General features: G+C 46.9%; 1 protein-coding gene across 5 annotated transcripts in view; it reads left to right on the top strand.

The window, feature by feature from the left end:
• The window catches only part of LOC138292399 (cyclic AMP-dependent transcription factor ATF-7-like), a 679,599-nt gene that overhangs the window by 466,028 nt on the left and 192,176 nt on the right, over window positions 1-21,395 (top strand). For all 5 annotated transcript variants that reach the window (XM_069230978.1, XM_069230982.1, XM_069230981.1 and 2 more), the window contains 2 exons: window positions 12,578-12,712; window positions 13,850-14,007. In XM_069230978.1, the coding sequence (XP_069087079.1) occupies window positions 12,578-12,712; window positions 13,850-14,007 (293 nt within the window). The remainder of the gene's footprint in view (window positions 1-12,577; window positions 12,713-13,849; window positions 14,008-21,395) is intronic.

Raw genomic sequence — 21,395 nt, 5'->3', positions numbered from 1 at the left:
AAAACCTCAGTGACACTTGAGCAAAACATGATAAAGTAATTGCACAGTTCTCTGATGAATTTTGCAGGAATACATCCTTATGTTTTTTGGGATGGCACATTGACAGTCTCGCCAATTAAAATACTAGTAATTGAGCAAGAAGCATAAGTCATTTGGAAACCATATAGGGAAATGCAGAGACCATACAACAGCATTACAGAAAGCAGAGAGAAGATGTTGCAATGTGTTTTTTTTTTTAGAAATAATGTATTAATTGGAAATTGAAAGAAATTGGCAGTGCCTAATGTGCATTGAAACCAAGCATCAAACATCTACTGCAGGAAGCTGTCAGAAAAAGGCTGTGGTCTAATAGTGGAAAAAAATTAAAGCATTGTTAATGCTAGCTAGTGGGATAACATGGGACCTATGTAAATGTTATAGCTTAGTCAGAAGGAAGCACAGAATAAAAGAATTGAGGTTTGGGATTTCAAGACCTCACAGAAATAAGGTAGCAGAACCATGATATGGAGCAAACCGGTTCATGTTTTGTTTGCCAAAGAGGGCCTTGTAAAGATAAAAACACTCAGTACACTAGTATACAAAATTGCCCTTAAACATTTTCATGTGGGAATTATTTAGCAGGGTTAGACACTGGATTGTTATAGCTTCGTAGATCCAGTACGATCCTAGACGGAAGGAACTCGATGATTAAAGCCCTGCACTATTTGTGATGTGTAACAAACAAAATAATTAAACTACGTTTCTTTTGTTTGGGCATAGGGCTTTTGCTACCTCTCCTCTGAATTTTCCATCTTGGATAGAACTAGAATGTTTGATGGCTTCGTGGCTGTAGATTTACATGCTCTGCATACTTCTGCCAACTAGTGTTTGGTCCGAAAGGTTGAAAGTTGTTTTTCTTTGAAAAGTCTTTTGAGGCACGAGGTACAGTGACTTCTCCTCTTGCTGGTAATGCACATGGGCATCGAATCCATCATTAGATTGTTTTCTTCCGTCTGGTTTGGTCGTGTTTTCACCAAGCTCGGTCCAAGACCATCCTAGGCCTCTTCCATTCTGTAAACCTTTCCAGTTTGTCAGTATTGTTAATCAAACGTGCCATTCTGTTTTTTTGCATTCCAGGACTTAAGAAAATCTTAATCGACAAGCCTCAATTGAGGCCCTCAGGGCCGCCATTTTCTCCAAGCCAAACCTTGGAGAATGAATTCCAAATGGAACGGACACGTTTCTGTCCGAAGTGTCACTTGAAATTTCAGAGGACCGATCAACACCAGGTCTGCAACCTCTGCCTGTTGTAGAAGAAGAGGACTGTAAGGGCTGTCAGTCTTTCCGGTCGAAAGAGACTCTGCGGGATCTGAGAGCACGCCACAGAGAAATGCAGAGGCAAGAAGTCAAGGACACACCAGATATTTTCGGACTCCAAGACATTGTGTCTGACAACGAACAAGAGTAGGAACTTCCTAAGACTTCAGCTGCTGAAGAGGAGGATTTTTCCATCTAAGATTCAGACTCTGAATCCGACATAACTTTTGAGATGCATGAAATTCCTCAAGTTCAACCAACAGTGAGTAAAACTCCCACTGCTCTGACCTAAAAGCCCACAAGCATGGAAGTGAAGGCTATTAGGCTGCCACTGCCCTCGGGCCATGAAAGGCATCAAAAGGCTCAATCGAATGCCTTGCCATCGGTCTCGATACCGAAACCAAATCAAAAGCCTTTAACTTTGTTACCGAGCCGAATGCCATCAACCTAGGCACCGAAAGCTTTCACTTCCCATTCAGCACTGACTTTCGCCACCAAAAGGACTCCCTGCTTTGGCACCGACAACTTTGGAACTGAGACCTAAGAGTGCCTCGGCCCCCCCAAAAAAACTCACTATCCCTGGAGCCTCAGAGTCGAGAACATCCCCCAAGCCTCACAATGGCATATACAACCACAAATGGGGAGAGTGCTGGTCAAAGCTGTCATTAGTGCTCCTTCAAAGCGATAACTTTCTTTGACGAGGCTCTGGAACCACCTACGCCTCCAAACAAAAGAGAATGGAGAAAGAATCTTTTGAGATCCACCCACTTCTGCCTACATCACCACCAACAACCACTCCTCCACCACCACATACTCTTTCTCCTCCACCATCTCAAGATAACCCCCTTGACATCTACCCACATGACACCCAGGACACAGGGAATGGCAATATGCCTTTTCACTCAGACACAGACCCTTGGTCTCAATATGATGTGGACATATATATATTGACACTGACACGGAGGTAGACCTAGCTAGACCATCCCCACCAGATGATACAACTTCTTGTCAACAACTGATTGGGAGGACAGTCAAATACCATCAAGTGCCTCTTCACAAAGAGCCCATTGAAGACGATTTTCTTTTTGAAACACTTACCACTCAATATGTACCCATGCTTAAAGGTATGTTGAGTCATACAGATGACAGGTTTTATTAAAGTTCACATACCTGCTGACTCTTTAGTGGTATCTAATGCCTGGACAAGGCCTAATTCACAAGCTGCTAATGATGCACCGCTTACTGATAAGGAGAGCAAACTCATTGAGGCTTCTGGCAAGCGTGTTTCTGCTTAGGCGGCCTATCACTGGCCTATCACCAATACCCAAGGTCTAGTTGCCAAAACAATCATGCCCACTGGGATGTAATGGAGAAACTTCTCCAGTACCTCCTAGAGGAGCACAGGAAAAGATGCCAGGAAATTGTTAGTGAGGGGCAATTCATATCCAACAATTCCATCCGCTGTGCTTTAGACTCAGCTGACAGCAGCGAGAGGAATAAAGACTACTGTCCTTTTATTCCGACATGCGTGGCTGCACATTTCAGGTTTTAAGCAGGAGATACAGCACACAATCATAAATGTACAATTTAATAAAGAACACTTTTTCGGCCCACAAGTAGATCAGGCGCTAGAGAAGATGTAGAAGACAGCAAAGTGGCAATATCCATGGGGGCGCTCCAACTCCCTGCCTCGCGTGGTACTTTTCGCAGCCCTCAGTTTTAATCAGCCTCTAAGACCTCTACTTCAGAAACTTCACTACCATACAGTAAAGGTCAACCTGACACATCCTCCCAAAGAGGATTATACAAGGGCTCCTATAGAGGGAATAACTGCAGAGGTAGAGGAGAAGCACCCTCCCCTCGAACCTCTTCCACTGCCACCAAGCAGTGACTCACTCCACCTTCCCTCCTATTACCAAACACCTGTAGGGGGACGCCTTCAGTTATTTTTCCAAAATTGGCACAAAAAAAAACACAGATCAATGGGTGTTGGATATTGTTATTGTCTGGAGCTCAAGTCCACACCTCACAAACCTTCACAAGACCATCCCACACTCCTCAAACAGCAAGTGCAGGCTTTACTGTCAAAAGGAGCTATTGAACCAATTCTAAACAGGGGTATATTCGCCATATTTTCTCATACCCAAAAAGGACGAGCCCTCAATACCTATCCTACATCTCAGGCCTTTAATTCATTACATCATATCAGAATGCTTTCACAGGGTCACACTTCAAGATATGATCCCATTGCTACAACAGGACGACTTTATCGGCACTGGATTTAAAGGATGCCTATTTTCACAATCCCATACACCCAGCACAATTCAAATATCTCAGGTTTGTGATAGAAGAACAACACTACTAATTCAAAGTGCTCCCCTTCATGGTCCCAACAGCTCCATGGGTGTTGACATAATGCCTCGCTGTCACAGCAGCTCACTTGCACAGGTGGAAAATTCTTGTCTAGCCATACCTAGAGGATCGGTTCATCAAAGCTAGCAATCTCAAACAAGGTTTGCATCATACTTAAACCACAATAAGTTGCTTCATCAATCAGGCTTCACTGTCAGTTTTCAAAAGTCACATCTGAATCCACTTCAGGTACAACCCTATCTGGCCTCAACACACAGTTGGGAATAGCCTACCTCACTTTCGTCCCAATTACCCAGTCACAGTAAAATCAGTCATGAAACTCCTAGGAATGATGACTTCTTCCATTGTAATCTTACCACATTCCGCCTTCACATGTGCCGGTTTCAAAAATGTTTTAGCGCGCCAATGGTCTCAGGCACAGAAGTGCTTAGAGGATCTAGTGTTAGTAGACAGCCTCACCTTTCGCTTTCTGCAGTGGTGAAACAAAACCAGCCTTTTAAATGGGCGGCCATTCCTTGACCCTGTTCCCAAGATCATTCTGACAATGGTCGCCTCTCAGACAGGATGGGGTGCTCATCTCCAGGATCTCACAACTAAGGTTCTTTAGGACTCTGAACATCAACTATCTTGTTACTAGCTGTTCTCTTGTCACTCAAAGCCTTTGTAATTCATCTCACCAACAAGATAGTTTTCGTACGCATTTACATGACAGCCATGTACTTTGTGCAAAATCAGGGGTGGGGACACATTCTCTACAGCTGTCTCTCCTTTTGCAGACAATTTGGCATTGGGCCATCAGTCACAACATATACCTGTTAGTAGATCACATTCCCAGGAACACACAACAATTTTGCAGACCTCCTCAGCAGTATGCGGCAACAAGATTGGATTTCCACCCCATGTCCTTAAACTATACATTCAAAAGTGAAGATTTCCAGACATAGACCTTTTTTGCAAGAAAAGAAAATGCAAAATGCTCACACTTCACCTCCAGGATCCTACACCCTCAGGCCAAGGGTAATTCTCTATGGATGTGCTGGTCAGGAATATTTGCCTATGCTTTTCCACCTCTCCCTCATTCCGATTCTGGTTTGGAAACTGAGGCAAACTTCTCTCACACTCATTCTAGAGGCACCCACATTGGCCAGATAACTATGGTTCACCACTCTGTTAGCCCTATCAGTAGTGCCACATGAAAAGCATCCCCTCAACTTGGACCTTCCATGGTCAAATCAGACACCCAGATCTTAAGGAGTTGAATCTTGCAATTTGGCTCCCGAGGTCATAGAACTTGGTTATCTAAACATACCGCAAGAATGTATAGATATTCTTGAGAAAGCATGTAGACCAACTACTGGAGCATGCTATGCAGCAAAACTGAAACATTTTGTACACTATTACATTGCTCAAAGTTGGGACCCTTCCAAGTATAAATGCAAAATATCACTATGTACCTTCTTCGTTTACAGAAGGCAAACTTAGCATACACTTCCATAAGGTTACACTTAGCAGCTATAGCAGCTTATCTTCTGAACAGATCACATTCTACTCTTTTCAGAATTCATGTTATTGAAGCTTTTATGATAGAGCTTAAAAGAATAATTCTACCAAGATTACCACCAGTGCTTTCTTGGAACCTTAATGTGTTCCTCACTATACCCCCACCATTTGAGTCACTACTTTTATGTCCTTTACAGTTTCGGTCATGGAATTTGGTATTCTTAGTTGGAATACGCTTCCTCATGCATGTCGGTGAACTCCAGGCATTAACCTTACAAGAACCTTATTTTTCCAAATACATAAAGATAAAGCAGTTCTTCGTACCAACCCAAAAGTTTTACCAAAAGTGGTATCTCAATTTCATCGTAATCAAGCGATTGAATTGCCAGTCTTTTTTCTCAACCCAGTTCTGTTTCTGAAAGAGCCCTACGTACATTAGATGTTAAAACAGCGCTTATGTTCTATATTGATAGGACTAAAATCTTGAAGTTAAAACAACTTTTTATTGCCTTTTCTCCACCACACAAAGGCAACCCTGTTACTAAATCCAATACAGCAAGATGGATTGTCAAATGTATCCAGACTTGCTATGCAGAAGCCAAAAGGCCATTACCTATTCCCCCTAGAGCACATTCAACTCGTAAAAATGGTGCCTCTATGGCTTTTTTAGATAGCATTCCCATAGCTGACATATGTAAAGCAGCTACATGGGCTACACCACACAGTTTCATTAAACATTACTGTGTGGATGTTCTAGCATGCCAACAACCTAATGTAGGTCAGGCAGTGCTGCGTACTCTATTCCAAAATACTACATCACCCACAGGTTAGCCGCCACTTTTTGTGAGGCACTGTTTCACAGTCAATGCAGAGCATGTGTATCTACAGCCACGCATACCATCAAACAGAAAATGTTACCCAGTAGGCGTCTGTTTTTGGCATGTAGTGCTGTAGATTCACATGCAACCACCTGCCTCCCCAGACACCTGTGGCTGTAGTAGTCTCTTCTACACATTTATACGCATGGACATTTCATTTACATTATCTTTCACTACACTCCAATCATAAACCTGCCTGTGAGAAAACAATCTGATGATGGAGTTGATGCCCATGTGCATTACCAGCAAGAGGAAGAGTCACTACCTCGTGATTTGAAAGACTTTTCAAACAATAACAACTTGCAACCTTCCAGACCCAACACTAGATGGCAGAGCATGTGAATCTACAGCACTACATGCCACAAACAAATGCTTACTGGGTAAGTAAAATTTCCTCTTTCTGATGGATACAACTACCTGTGGATTCCTCACCTCATGAATACTCCCATGGCGCCAGCATTCGACGGAAATCTTCTTACTAGTCTCTGCACGTCGACGAGGACGTCACTGTCTCGCACGCGACGCCGTCTGACGTCATACAGGCAATAAGAGGTCCTCGACGACGTGCAGACGTCAGTTCCCTTTTTTCCGTGCATTCGAAACGGTTATCTTCGAGGGAGCAACTGTTACTCTTGCGGTTACAGTGTATATCTTGCTGCGTACTCTTTCTCTGTGGAAATAATGTCGCAGAGAAAGTCTGGATTTAAGCCTTGTCGTGAGTGTGGAGGCAAGATGTCGGTGACGGATCCTCATTCCGATTGCCTTTGGTGTTTGAGCTCCGACCACGACGTCTCGACTTGTGATTCATGTCAGCACATGAATCCGAAGGCCCTTAAAGAACGCGAGGCGAAGCTGTTTATGGCCAAGTCAAAGGAGAAGCATCACAAGAAAAAGTCTTCTCCAAGACATCGGCGTCATCGAGACTCCCGGCGCCGTAGAGAATCTCGGCGTCATTCAAGGGAGGCTCGTTCCAGGTCTCCGGATCGGCGCCGAAGGACATGGGAGGTCAGCCCCACGGTGACGCTGCATCCTTCGACGCCGTTGCCCTCTCCGGCGTCTCCAACTTCGCCTGGACAGGCGTCGGTGATTGAGGTATTGGAGCCTCAAGTGTTTTCTCCGGCGCAGGCACCCCAGTATCCGGCTTTTCCCACCCCTGGAGCCGATAGTTCCGCATTCTTGAATGCGATGTATGCCATCTTCCAACAGATGGCTCCAGGGGGTTCTCCGGCTGGGCCTTTGGCCTTTTCTTTGGGTGATCCTGCGCCTCTTCGGCCAGCACCCTTTATGCCCTTTCTCCCGTTTGGGAACGTGGGCTCGGCGCCAGTGTCGGCGCCGGTGGCCGCTCCGGTGGCTTCGGAAGGATTGGCCCCAGGGATTTCCATCCCGTCGACGTCGAGATTTCGGCCTGTGACTCCGGTGGGTCCATCCGTTTCAACTGCTCTTCAGTCGGCGCCGAAGTTACCTGTGGCGCCGGATGCGGCGTCGGTGGCTTCAGAAGATCGGCGTCGATCTCCGACTTCGGCGGAGGTATTGTCGACTCCGCGGATTGAGCAACGACTGCATTCAAGGAGGCGTGCTCTCCGGGTACTAGAAGAGCAGGAGTAACAACGAGCCCTAGAGGAAGGAGAGCTAGAGGACTCGGGTGATGGGCTGCGTGGACTGGAGTCGGCCAGTGGGCTGGACACTTCCCCTGAGTGGGACCTTTCGTCCCCGGGGGAATATACCGAGGAAGCTGCTTCCTTTCATACAGTGGTACGGAAGGCAGCTAGTTTTTTGGACCTGCCTTTGCCGGTGGTGGAGGCGAAACAAAACCTTTTGACAGAGGTGTTGCATCCGGCCTCAGCCGCGGCGGAGCCTCTATTACCTTTTAATGACGCTCTGCTGGATCCGGTTTTAGAGGTGTGGAAGAAGCCGGCATCTTCCCCAGCAGTTCACAGAGCCGTGGCCAGGAGGTATCGGACGGCTCCAACTGATCCTGGTTTCCTATCTAGGCACCCTACGCCGGAGAGCTTGGTTGTGCAGGCCTCCTGTTCGTCCAAGTCAGCGCCTGGTTCTTTTCCGACGGTGCCTGGGGACAGAGATTCAAAAAAGCTGGAGGCGCAGTCGAAGAAGATTTTTTCGTCCTGCAGTCTGGCATTAAAAGCCACCAATGCAACCTGTATCCTGGGGAGGTATATTCATGCTCTGATGGATGACATCTCCTCTTCGTTTACAGAGCTTCCCCAGGGTCTTTTGGATCTTGTCTCTGATGCCCAGGCTGCTGCGACCCAAATTATCCAGACGGGACTGGATACCACCGACTCGGTAGCCAGAGCAATGGGCACAACTGTGGTGGAAAGGAGACAGGCCTGGCTCCGTAACTCGGGCTTTTCGGCAGATGTACAGTCCACATTGTTGGATCTCCCGTTTGATGGGGACAAACTGTTTGGGGCTAAGGCTGATTCGGCCTTGGAACGGTTTAAGGAGAGCAGGGCCACGGCTAAGTCGTTGGGACTCCAAGCTCCTTCTTCCACGGCCTCTTCCAGATTCTTCAGGAGGTTTCGTGGATTTGGGCGTGGCTCTTCCTCCTCTTCCTTTCGGGGAAGATATCAGCAACCTGCCTCTTCCCATCCCTATAGATCTTTTAGGGGGAGGGGTAGGGTCCGCACCAGGGGAGCTACTCAGCAGCACTCTGCCTCTTCCTCATCCTCTGGCGGGGTGCAGCAGGGGAAGCAGCCTTAGGCTTCCACCATTTCCCACTCACTCCTCTCCTGTAGGGGGAAGATTACAGCATTTTCTCACCAAATGGGAGACTGTTACGTCGGACACTTGGGTTCTCAGTGTTGTGGGAAAAGGCTACACCCTTCCCTTTCGGGAGTTTCCGCCCCTCATCCCGCCCCGCCCTTCGTATTGTTCACAAGAACATCTCCTGTTGCTAGAACAGGAGGTAGAAGTCCTCCTTTTAAAGGGCGCGGTGGAGTTGGTCCCGGAGCAGGAAAGGGGTCAAGGAGTTTACTCAAGGTATTTCCTGATTCCCAAGAAGGATGGTCGTTTGAGACCAATTCTGGACCTGAGGATCTTGAATTGGTTCCTCAAGCAGGAAAAGTTCAAGATGCTGACCCTAGCACAGGTGCTTTTGGCGTTGAACATGGAAGACTGGATGGTGTCTGTCGACTTGCAGGATGCTTACTTTCATATCCCGATACTCAAGTCACACAGGAAGTATCTCCGGTTTGTGGTGGGATCGCAACACTACCAGTTTGCGGTCCTTCCGTTTGGTCTTACTTCAGCACCTCGAGTCTTCACGAAGGTGATGTCGGTGGTTGCGGCAGAGCTCAGAAGGAAGGGGATAGCAGTATTCCCTTACTTGGACGATTGGTTGATCAAAGCCAAGTCCCCGGAGCTTGTGTTGCGTCATCTGCAGTCAACAACCCAGTTGTTGTTCGACCTGGGCTTTTCGGTGAACGAGCCCAAATCTCACCTAGAGCCCTCTCAGCGCCTCCTGTTCATAGGGGCAGTACTGGATACAACATTGGGTCGGGCCTTTCCTCCGCCTCAGCGGATTCAAGATATTCAGGATTTGGTTCCAATGTTTCGAAATGGAGCGGTAGTTCCAGTCCTCAAGGTCCTTCGTCTGCTCGGTCTTTTTGCCTCCTGCATTCTGTTGGTCACGCATGCTCGCTGGCACATGAGGGCTCTTCAGTGGTGCCTCCGAAGGCAGTGGTCTCAACACAGAGGGGATCTAGAGGGTACTGTCAAGATCTCCAGAGATGCTGCTGTGGATTTGAAGTGGTGGATTGCAAGCAACAATCTTTCACAAGGAAAGCCGTTCCAGCAGTCGCCACCAGTGGCCACAGTCATAACGGATGCTTCCACTCTAGGGTGGGGAGCTCATCTGGGGGATCTGGAGATCAAAGGTCTTTGGTCTCCAGAGGAACAGATTTTTCACATCAATCTGTTAGAGTTACGGGCTGTACGTCTGGCTCTCAAGGCCTTCCTCCCTTCCCTTCGTGGTCAGTCGGTACAGGTCCTAACGGACAATACTACCACGATGTGGTACATAAACAAGCAGGGAGGAGTGGGGTCGTACCTTCTCTGCAGAGAAGCTCTTCGACTATGGTCCTGGGCAAAGGACCATCGGATTTGCTTGATAGCAAACCATCTGGCCGGAGTTTTGAACGTGCGTGCGGACAGTCTCAGTCGCCACTTCTCGGCAGACCACGAGTGGCGTCTCCATCCAGATCAAGTCCGTTTAATCTTCCAGAAGTGGGGGTTTCCTCGGGTAGATCTGTTCGCCACTCGAGAGAACGCGCATTGTCCGTTGTTCTGCAGCCTTCAGTATCCGATGCAGGAAGCGTTGGGGGACGCGTTTCAAATGACCTGGTGCGGCCAGTTGCTTTACGCGTTTCCTCCCATACCCTTGATTCCTCGAGTATTAAGGAAGATTCGCCAAGACCGGGCTCTAGTAATCTTAATAGCTCCGGATTGGCCAAGGAGGGTGTGGTACTCCGACCTTCTCCAACTCTCAACGTGCCCGCCGCTCCGTCTCCCTTTCAGGGCAGACCTCCTCTCACAGTCGCAGGGGCAGGTTCTACACCCCAACCTCCAGAGTCTGCACCTACATGCCTGGAGATTGAACGGGGCAACCTGAGTTCCTTCTCTCTCCCGCCTGAGGTAGTGGATGTTATATTAGCGGCCAGGCGACACTCCACTAAATCTATCTACGCTAATAGGTGGTCTAAATTTGTTGCGTGGTGTGGAGAGAGGCAGATTGATCCTTTACATGCTCATCTATCGGACGTTTTGTCTTTTGCTCTATCTCTGGCGCAGAAAGGTTGTGCAGTGGCTACCATTAAAGGTTATTTATCGGCCTTGTCAGCCTTCATATGTCTTCCAGACCAACCATCTTTATTTAAATCCCCTATTGTTATCAGATTCTTGAAAGGTCTTCTAAATCAATATCCTCCAAAGCCATTCGTTATGCCGCAATGGGATTTGTCCTTAGTCCTGACTTTCCTTATGGGGTCCCCTTTTGAACCTATGCATTCTTGCCCCTTGAGGTATTTGGTTTTAAAAACAGTCTTCCTGATAGCTATAACATCAGCAAGGAGAGTGAGTGAGTTGCAGGCCTTATCAGTAAAACCCCCTTATACAACTTTTTATGGGGATAAGGTGGTGTTGAGGACCAAGGCTGCTTTCCTCCCGAAGGTTGTTTCACCCTTCCATTTGGCTCAGGCAATTACTTTGTCCACGTTCTATCCTCCGCCTCATCCTTCCAAAGAGGAAGAAAGACTGCACCGTCTGGACCCAAAGAGAGCGTTGAGCTTCTTTATCGATAGAACAAGGGATTTCAGGCTGGAGGATCAGCTGTTTATTGGATACGTGGGCAAGAGGAGAGGAAAGGCAGTCCACAAGAGAACACTATCCAGGTGGGTTGTTCTTTGCATTAAAATATGTTACTCTTTGGCAAAGAAGGATCCTCCTGAGGGCATTAGAGCTCATTCCACCAGAGCTAAGTCGGCCACTTCGGCCTTAGCCAGAGGTGTTCCTGTGGTCGACATCTGCAAGGCCGCAACTTGGTCGTCCCTTCACACTTTTGCAAAACATTACTGTTTAGATTCTGAGGTTAGAAGGGACGGTCATTTTGCACGGTCAGTGCTGCAGGATTTCTTGGTTTGACCATTTAGGCACCCACCGCCGGGCGTGGTACTGCTTTGGGACTCTATTCATGAGGTGAGGAATCCACAGGTAGTTGTATCCATCAGAAGAACGAGTTACTTACCTTCGGTAACGACTTTTCTGGTGGATACATTAGCTACCTGTGGATTCCTCACGGTCCCACCCGCCTCCCCGTTGCCTTTATGGTCTTGCCAAGTAATCCTTGAGTGCGCTCCTCTTGGTCTTTGAGGGTGCAATAGATGTATATATAATATATTTATATATATATATATGTATATGTGTATATATTTTTATGTATATACTTGGTGTGTGTATATATTTTGAAAAGAGAGAGTTTTATATATATATATATATATATATATATATATATATATATATATATATATGTGTACATAAAAAGATTTACAGTTATTCGTACAATGTGGTGTATGGTGTATTTTTACAATATAATGGATGTTGCCTTGCTCTTTCATTGCATTGCCTGGTTGTTCTCATGCACGTAAAAAATGATTGGTACTGACGTCTGCACGTCGTCGAGGACCTCTTATTGCCTGTATGACGTCAGACGGCGTCGCGTGCGAGACAGTGACGTCCTCGTCGACGTGCAGAGACTAGTAAGAAGATTTCCGTCGAATGCTGGCGCCATGGGAGTATTCATGAGGTGAGGAATCCACAGGTAGCTAATGTATCCACCAGAAAAGTCGTTACCGAAGGTAAGTAACTCGTTCTTCTACCTTTGTCTTGATTGTTTGTCTCGATGAAGGGATTGGCGTCCATCGGGTTCTTGCCAGAACAAATCACTAAGGAGAGAATGAAAAGTGTGGACTCAATGAGCTGCTGAGCACTAAAACTAGATCTGCTTGCCATTGCAGAGCACAGGCCCCCTGGATATGTCTTTACCTTCAACTCCAGACATTAAAATAAAAGAGGAAGATCCAGTTGATGTGGATACTTCACCTCCCGACAGCCCCATATCCAGCCCGAGGTCACCAGAATTTGAGGAAAAGGTATGTTTAGCTATCAGTGAAGCTATACTGATAATGGTTAGATGCAGAATGACACTGCTATATGCTGTGTATATGAAATGGATCACTTAAGTAGAGTGTGGCCATAACTCCAAAGGAGGTGCAAGATTGCCTGTTTTGCTTGATATTTGTGCATTTATATGTATGTCTTGCTAGTGCAGTACTCTTCCTCAGGCTAGTGCAGGAGAGTAGCAAGTGCAATAGGGCTCCATCCTACAGTGTGTAAATAGTCTTGCTTGAGACCAAGCTGCACCTTATTGGTAGTTGAGAGGCTTTGATACCAAAGCAATATGACACACCATATGTGTGTAATTTTAAAGGATAACAGTAAGGAACAAGAGATTGGTGAGATGTAAAACTGATCACCTTTTGGAATAATATGGGGCCTTCAGTATTTGTGGCCTAGAGTACACTTGGCATGGGCAGTTTTTGTGATGTATGATATTCTGGCAGTCAAAGGGGAAGACTTTTAGGGCTGTTTAATATTGCAGTCTTCTATTTCTTTAGAGGGGAAGTTGAAATGAAAGTTAACTGTAGTAACAGTCAGTGTGTGAAAGATACATTAGAAACAAGAAGGTTTTACTTTATAAATTATTATAACTGAAAGAGGAAGGTTCAGGAGGATGGAGACAAGGCCTGAAAGAGTTTAAATTATGTTTGGGGAAGGCACTTGCGGGAGCGAAAAACGACTTTCATGCCCCCAATCATAAGATGGTTGCGTACATCCTTTAGTAGAAAAATGAACTTAGGGATTTTATTAGGAGATTGTGGCCTGAGATTGCGCAACAAAAGAGTTATAAGAGATGTTCCCGAATGATGCACCTTCCTGGGTTTGGATTGTGGGTACATGATAGGTTACATCCTCTTAAGTATAGTTCTGCTGTTTATGATTTCACAGAGAATATCCATGATGCATTTCTCAGAATGTAAGTAAATAAAATTTCCTTGTCTGTTGCATAGCCCAACTGGCACTTACATTAAAGTTAAATTGTGATTTAGAGTTCCAAATTTGGGCACGGGTATTCCAAGTGACCAACAGTCTTCTTAACCTGTTTGCATGTCCAAAAATGGCAGGTTACTGTTAAATTTTACATTTTCATTCTTTTTAATCCTCTACAGGCACAACATTCAAAGCCAGTTCTAAATTCCACTCCAACCCCAACCATCGTGCGTCCAGGGTCACTGCCACTACACTTAGGGTATGATCCACTACAGCCAACCCTACCATCTCCCACATCCGTCATCACTCAGGCACCTCCTTCAAACAGGCAGCTCGGGTAAGGAAGCAGTGCATGCTTTGCTTTACATAGCAATTTGTATGCCAAAGTTATGTCTGCTCATTTTTTATATTAATCTAGAGGGTGTTATGTACTATGAAACATTTGCGAAATATTAAGACTCCAGCATATTACAAACTGGAATAAGGTGCATGCAGCCTATTACATGGTTTTAACACATATTTGAGCAGTTTGTGATAACAAGCTACAGACAGTAAAGGGCAATTCAATGGAACACTTGGAAATGAAAGCATTTGTAAGTCACCATGGAATTTGGTGCTAACTTGTGCACACTGTTATACAGTCCAGTGATTTATGAGATATGCATGCAGGTAATAATTCAGATATTCTTTATAAAAGGTATGCCCTTAATTACACTTCATGTGATACAGAGACTATTACAACACTTTGTCGTTGACCCTATAGCTGCTGAGGCTTATCACACCTTAGTGCTGAGCGCCTTTTGTGCTGTTTGGGGCACTTTGGGCTTAAGTGTTTAGAACTTTTTTCTCATTTTAAATCACTTTATTGAAATTTGTAATTACTACAGGAAAGGCATTGGGCACAAGGTGCAACTGACATAATGACAAAATAATTATGGCAGTAACTTATAGTTGAAAGCATACATGCAAGCTAAGCGTCACATAGAAATGTAAAGAGAGCACACTCCCTCAACCATCCAGTAGTCCATGTATTGATTCCAATAGTCACTCTGTATAGAGAGGAAGGGAATGGGAAAAATTGGAAGCCGCAGAGAGAGGAAACAAACCTAATAGGAACCAGAAAAAAACATTGGTCAGATCAAAGTGGAGGATATAGTGAAGTGGTTGGGGGCCTGTCGCATGATGGGACATATTCTTATGGGCACCTTAATCAAGGAGGTTGCATGCAAGAGAGTAAGAAAGTCTGTTCCACAAGAGATCAAAGGAAGAGCTCCAGTGCTCTATTTTGGCAGGTTGAAGCAAATAAGATCTTTGCGTGAAAGTTAGTTTAGAAGGGGCGGACATATTCTTCGGAATTTAGCATCCGTACCTGGCAATTTCGGGGAAAGTTTTTCCATTACCATCACATGCCACAGGTGGCAAACCACTGCACTATTGAGGGGAGGGGTCATTTTTTTTCAATATTTGGGAAAGTTGTTCCATTACCATCACATTCCACAGGTGGCAAACCACTGCACTGTTGAGGGAGGGGTCATTTTTTCCCCAAGCTTGAGCAATGTAGCTAATGAGCACCCAGTCAACGTGTCATGGCTGCAAGGTTGATGGGTCGCGGTCCAAGTATGATTGTAAGACAAATGGCAGGGATAGGATAACCCACGCCAACTTTTATGTGGCTAAAAACCTCCTTCCAAAAGGTGTTGATGAGGGTGCAGGCCCACCTAATGTGTGAAAGATCGCCTCTCTCTAGCCCACAGTGCCAGCAAAGGGCTGACACTTCTTGGTAAATGACCGATAGGCGGGAGAGCATATAGTACCATTGCAACATAAGCTTGTAAGCTATTTTCCTTAAGGGGAGGCTACTGGATGTTTAGGCATGTCACCCCACAATGTGTCCCACTGTTTAGTCATACATTTCCTTGGGGGTCTCCGTGTTCTAGTGTTTAGTAGAGGTGCATACTGGGAAATGTCAAAAGTTGCAGTGTGCGATATGTGTTAGAAATAAGCTCCTTCGAGCCACCGTATGACTAATCCAGGGTCTCGAACAGAGTGTAGGGGTGAATGACCTCAGGGTAAACTGAGGGGTGAAACGCGCAATGCTGTGATTGAAGATATTACAGCCTAGCAGTTTCGGATAGGTGATATTCTGCCTTACATTGGTCAAAGGATTCAATAGTAGGACTCAAGAAGCATCCTAAAGTCCCTGTCTGTCGAGTCGCGGAAAGCATGTTGTGACTGGGCAGGGGCAAAGTCTGAGTTAATGGAGATCAGAGTATTAGGCAAGGGGAAGGTGATCAGTCCCTTTATCAGCACCAATTTATCCCACATATCTTAAACCGTCTTGGTCAGGGTAGCGACATAGGTGCTGCGGGGTCGAGCATGCTTGGGGAGCCAGTGGCTTTTACTCTCATGCAACTCATGTGGAGATGAATCGCTTTTGAGCTGCCCAGCAATACTCCGAGAGGTTAGTTTAAGCCAGCCCCCTCTGTCACAGGATTGCATCAAGAGCATGGTAGAGATTCGGGGTCGCTTCCCGTTCCATTTAAAGGCGTACAGGTTGCATTGAAGCTGCATGATATTGTTCTGTAGGATTAGTGTAAGAGAGTCTGAAAGAAGTATAGGTCTTGTGGAAAGATATTCATCTTGTTCATATTAACCCGCCCCAACCAATAAAACATACAAAGACCTCCAACGTCCTCCTCCAGGATAAAGCGGCAGAGCGGCAGTCAATGAAAAATTCCCTAGCTATTGTAACTGAAAGGTTCAATTCTATTATGGACTCAGAGGTGAGGATTATGCTTCACTTTCTTCACTTTATTTTTACAGCATCCATTTTTTTAAGTATTCGCAAACCACATTTCGTTGAACCACAGGGAAATTGGTAAAAACAAAGAACAGACAACATAGTCCTGTCAGTCCCATCCGTCAGTCAGGAGCCAAGGTCCTCCGTATTGTCCCATCTCTCTGTCCTGGAAATCCTCTTTCATTGTGCGAGTCATGCCATTAGTCTTCTCCTACACATCCTGCTTTCCAGTATCCATGCGTGGAACAAAGACATTAAATCAGTACTAGAATTGGACTCAAAAGAAGAAAGCAACCATCAAGGATTATTGAGACATCTACATGCAAAGAGAAATCCAACAGCTAATATTATGTAAATAGGAACAAATTGCATAAAACATAAAGAGAAGTTCATTACCTACTAGTCATGATGAGGGTGTCCCTGACCATTTATCCTCTGGTGGGATAATCCTCGCCTCCGAGAACTTAATAGAATTATAACTTTCAGTTACTTTAGCTTGGAAATTTTATTTTTTTATTTCGGGACCAGAGGCTCAGAAATGCTAGTTTTTAAACTTAATTGCCACTAAATTAGCCATATCTAGATTAGGCTTAAAATAGAACCTCTTGAAGGTTGAATCTAAGGACCAATCAGTTGAATTCATAATGTCCTCTAGTCGTGCACTTTGACTGAAAGCATTGGAGGCCATCGACCCCCCCTAGCAAAATAGGCCCCAAACCTCTTAAAGGTGTGTGCAAGCCTCCTGCATGACCTATTGCACCCAGTGTGCAATAGTGGGTGACAAAACCACCTTGTGATGTTTCTGAAGAGCAATAAGGAGCTGTCCCTCTCCTGGAGGCCAAAACCCCGCTGACATCTCCTCATAGACTTTTAAGCACTGCACCGCACATTGCATAGGAGACTCGGGAAAAGCTGGGTACTTAAAAACCCTAGTATTACAATTAGTACGTCTTCTAATCGTAAAAGGAGAAAAAACTCGCCAACTCCGCATCACTGACCACCAACCTCCTCAACCTCGGACTCCGTCAACTGGTCAACGCTCCCACCCACATCGCCGGACACACACTTGACCCCCTCTTCACCTCAAGCAACCACATCTCTTTCAGCCACACCTCCGAACTCCACTGGACCGACCATCACTGCGTCCATTTTACCTTCAAGAAAAACACCGAACACCACCGCATCCCTCTACCGCCTCACCGCCGCTGGGGAAAAGTCACCGAAGACCAACTAACCAGCTCCCTCGTCAAAAACCCACCACCCGACCCCACCGACCCGAGCGCCGCCGCCATCAACCTCCATCAATGGATCCCCGACTGCGCCAACACCTTAGCTCCACTCAAGAAACCCACCGCCAACCAAGAAAAGAAAAAAACAGCCTGGTTCACAGACGAACTGACCACCTCCAAACGCACCTGCCAGAAACTCAAGAAGAAATGGATCCTCGAGCGCACACCCGACAACCTCGCTACCCTCAAGGACGCCAACCGTGATCACCACCAACGGATCCGACTCGCCAATCGCACCCACTTCACAGAACGCCTCAACAACAACGCCCACGACTGTAAAAAACTCTTCGGCATCGTGAAGGAACTCTCCAACCCTAACGTCAACATCAACGACGTCCCTCCCTCCCAAAAACTCTGCGACGACCTCTCCACCTTCTTCCACCAGAAAATCACAGCCATCCACGACAGCTTCAACACCACACCTCCGCCAGACCCCACCCCGACGACTCCTCCCACGCCTACCACCTCACCGCCTGGACCCAAGTAGACGACGCCGGAACCCTCACAACCATGAATTCCATCCACTCAGGCTCTCCCACGGACCCGTGCCCACATCACGTATTCAACAAAGCCGACGCCATCATTGCACCCAAACTCCGCAAGATCATCAACCTCTCCTTCAACACCGCCACCTTCCCGGACAGCTGGAAGCACGCAGAAATCCAACCGCTCCTCAAGAAACCCAAGGCTGACCCCAACGATCTCAAAAACTTTTCCGGCCGATCTCTCTCCTCCCTTTTCCAGCGAAAGTCATCGAGAAGATCGTCAACGCACAGCTCGCCCACTTCCTAGAAGACAACTCCATCCTAGACCCCTCTCAATCTGGATTCAGACGAAACCACAGCACTGAGACCGCACTCCTTGCCTCCACAGATGACATCAGACAACAAATGGACAACGGCGAAACCTCAGCCCTCATCCTCCTCGACCTATCAGCCGCTTTCGACACAGTATGCCACCGCACCCTACTAACCTGTCTCCAAGAAGCCGGCATCCAAGACAAAGCCCTCAACTGGATCTCATCCTTCCTCTCCGACAGAACCCAGAGAGTCCGACTCTCCCCTTTCCGCTCCAAAGCCACCAACCTCATATGCGGCGTCCCCCAAGGCTCCTCTCTTAGCCCGACGCTGTTCAACGTCTACATGGCCCCCCTCGCACAATTGGCCCGTCAACACAACCTCAGCATCATCTCCTACGCCGACGACACCCAGCTCGTCCTCTCCCTGACCAAAGACCCGCTCACCGCCAAAACCAACCTCCACGAGGGACTGAAATCCATCGCCGAGTGGATGAACAACAGCCGCCTGAAGCTCAACTCCGACAAGACGGAAGTCCTCATCCTCGGACGCACCCCCTCGGCCTGGAACGACTCCTGGTGGCCCACAGCCCTCGGCCCCCCACCCACCCCTGCCAGCCACGCAAGAAACCTCGGCTTCATCCTTGACTCCGCTCTCACCATGTCCAAACAGGTCAACGCCGTCTCCTCCTCCTGTTTCAACACCCTCTGCATGCTCCGCAGGATCTTCAAGTGGATTCCAACAGGAACCAGAAAGACGCAGTAGCAGACTTGACTACGGCAACGCACTCTACACAGGCATCCCAACGAAAGACATCAAACGACTCCAGCGCATCCAGAACGCATCCGCCCGCCTGATCCTCGACATACCCCGCTGATGTCACATCTCCCTCCACCTGGTGGACCTCCACTGGCTCCCCGTGGAAAAAAGGATCACCTTCAAACTCCTCACCCACAAGGCGCTACACAACACCGGACCCACCTACCTCAACACCAGACTCAACTTCTACGCCCCCACACGTCAACTCCGCTCTGCCAACCTCGCCCTCGCCATCGTCCCCCGAATCCAGCGCAAGACCTCTGGCGGCAGATCCTTCTCCTTCCTCGCCGCCAAGACCTGGAACTCTCTCCCCACCTCACTACGCCAGACCCAGGACCTCCTCACCTTCAGGAGACTCCTCAAGACTTGGCTCTTCGAATGCTAGCAGCACCCCCCCCCCCCCCCCAGCGCCTCGAAACCCTGACGGGTACATAGTGCGCTTTATAAATTCTCTGATTGATTGATTGATTGAGTGATATCCAGGGCTCTAATGTCAAAAACCCTTCTACACGATATCAAACAGAGGAACATTGCCAGCTTTGCTGAAATTTCCTTTCACGAAATGAACCTATTCTTTTGCCAGGATGAAAAAGGTTATGTAACTTATTAATGATCTAAAAGTATTTAAAAATGTTCTAAGCTGCATAATAAAAAGGCTCTCCAAACAGTTTAGTTTTAGTTTAGTTTTAAGGATTTATAAAGCGCGTAGTTACCCTAAGGCATCCCAGCGCTAACCAGACATGACCGGTGCTAGCAGCAGGAGGAATTCAGAGAGTTATCTACAAAAAAGAATGGTTTTGAGTTTCTTTCTAAAAAGCTGCTCTGAGGGTTCAAAACGAAGTTCAGAGGGGAGATTGTTCCAGAATCGAGCGGCCTTGGTGGAAAAGGAGTTGGAACCCCAGGCTCTCTTAGACCGCAGGACGGTCACATGTCGGGAGGAAGAGGACCTCAGACTTCGCGAGGGGGCATAGAGATATAGCCGCTTTCTAAAGAACATCGGACCCTTATCTTGAAGGGCTCTGTGAACAATGTATAAGGCTTTGAAATGGGTGCGCTGCTTAATAGGGAGCCAGTGAAGCGTTGCAAGAGCAGGCGTCGCAGATAAATGTCTGGGAAGATTGATGAGAAGCCTAGCAGCTGCATTCTGGACTATCTGCAGCTTTTTTATGACATAGGCCGGGGCGCTAAGAAACAGTGAGTTCCCATAGTCCAGACGGGAGAGGATCAGAGTTTGAACGAGGATTCTTCTAGCCGTAGGGGGGAGAAGATTAAAGATCTTCCTAAGGACTCTTAAAATACCAAAGCAAGTAGAAGAGACTTTTCTTGCTTGATAGTCCATGGTCAGGCGAGAGTCCAGCCAAAAACCAAGGCTTTTTACCTGGTCCTTAAGCGGAGGAAGATTATTGAAAGCCTCTGAGTGCAATGAGAGGGGAGCGGCTGGGGGGGCATTGCCCAGTACAATGACTTCTGACTTTCCATCATTAAACTTAAGCTTAGACTGGACCATCCAGCTTCCAATGTCTTTCATACAGCACGAAAGGTTGGCCGCCGACGAGTCCCCAGAACTAGATAGTGATACCACCAGTTGAGAATCGTCGGCATAGGTGACCAAAGATAGATTGTAGGGAGCGATCACATTAGCCAGCGGGGATAGATAGACATTAAAGAGGGTTGGACTCAGGGAGGAGCCCTGAGGAACTCCACAGGTCAATGGAAAGGTATCGGAAAAGTAGGCTCGATCCAGAACTTGAAAAGATCTACTTTTGACAAAAGCGGACAGCCAGGACAATGCTAAGCCTCCTATCCCTAATTGAGAGAGCCTACAGCAAAGAAGGTTATGATCCACCGTATCAAAAGCTGCGCTAAGATCAAGCAGAATCACGGCTACATGAGCCCCTTGGTCCAGAAGCTGCAGAGCTTACTCCGTCACTGTGAGGAGGGCTGACTCTGTGCTATGATGGGCTCGGAAGCCCATTTGAGTGGGGTGGAGAAGTTCGTGGCTCTCTAAGTAGCTGGTTAA

Source organism: Pleurodeles waltl, chromosome 4_2 (genome assembly GCF_031143425.1).
Source record: "Pleurodeles waltl isolate 20211129_DDA chromosome 4_2, aPleWal1.hap1.20221129, whole genome shotgun sequence".
NCBI classification, from domain to species: domain Eukaryota; kingdom Metazoa; phylum Chordata; class Amphibia; order Caudata; family Salamandridae; genus Pleurodeles; species Pleurodeles waltl.
This window is presented reverse-complemented; position numbering and strand designations above follow the sequence as displayed.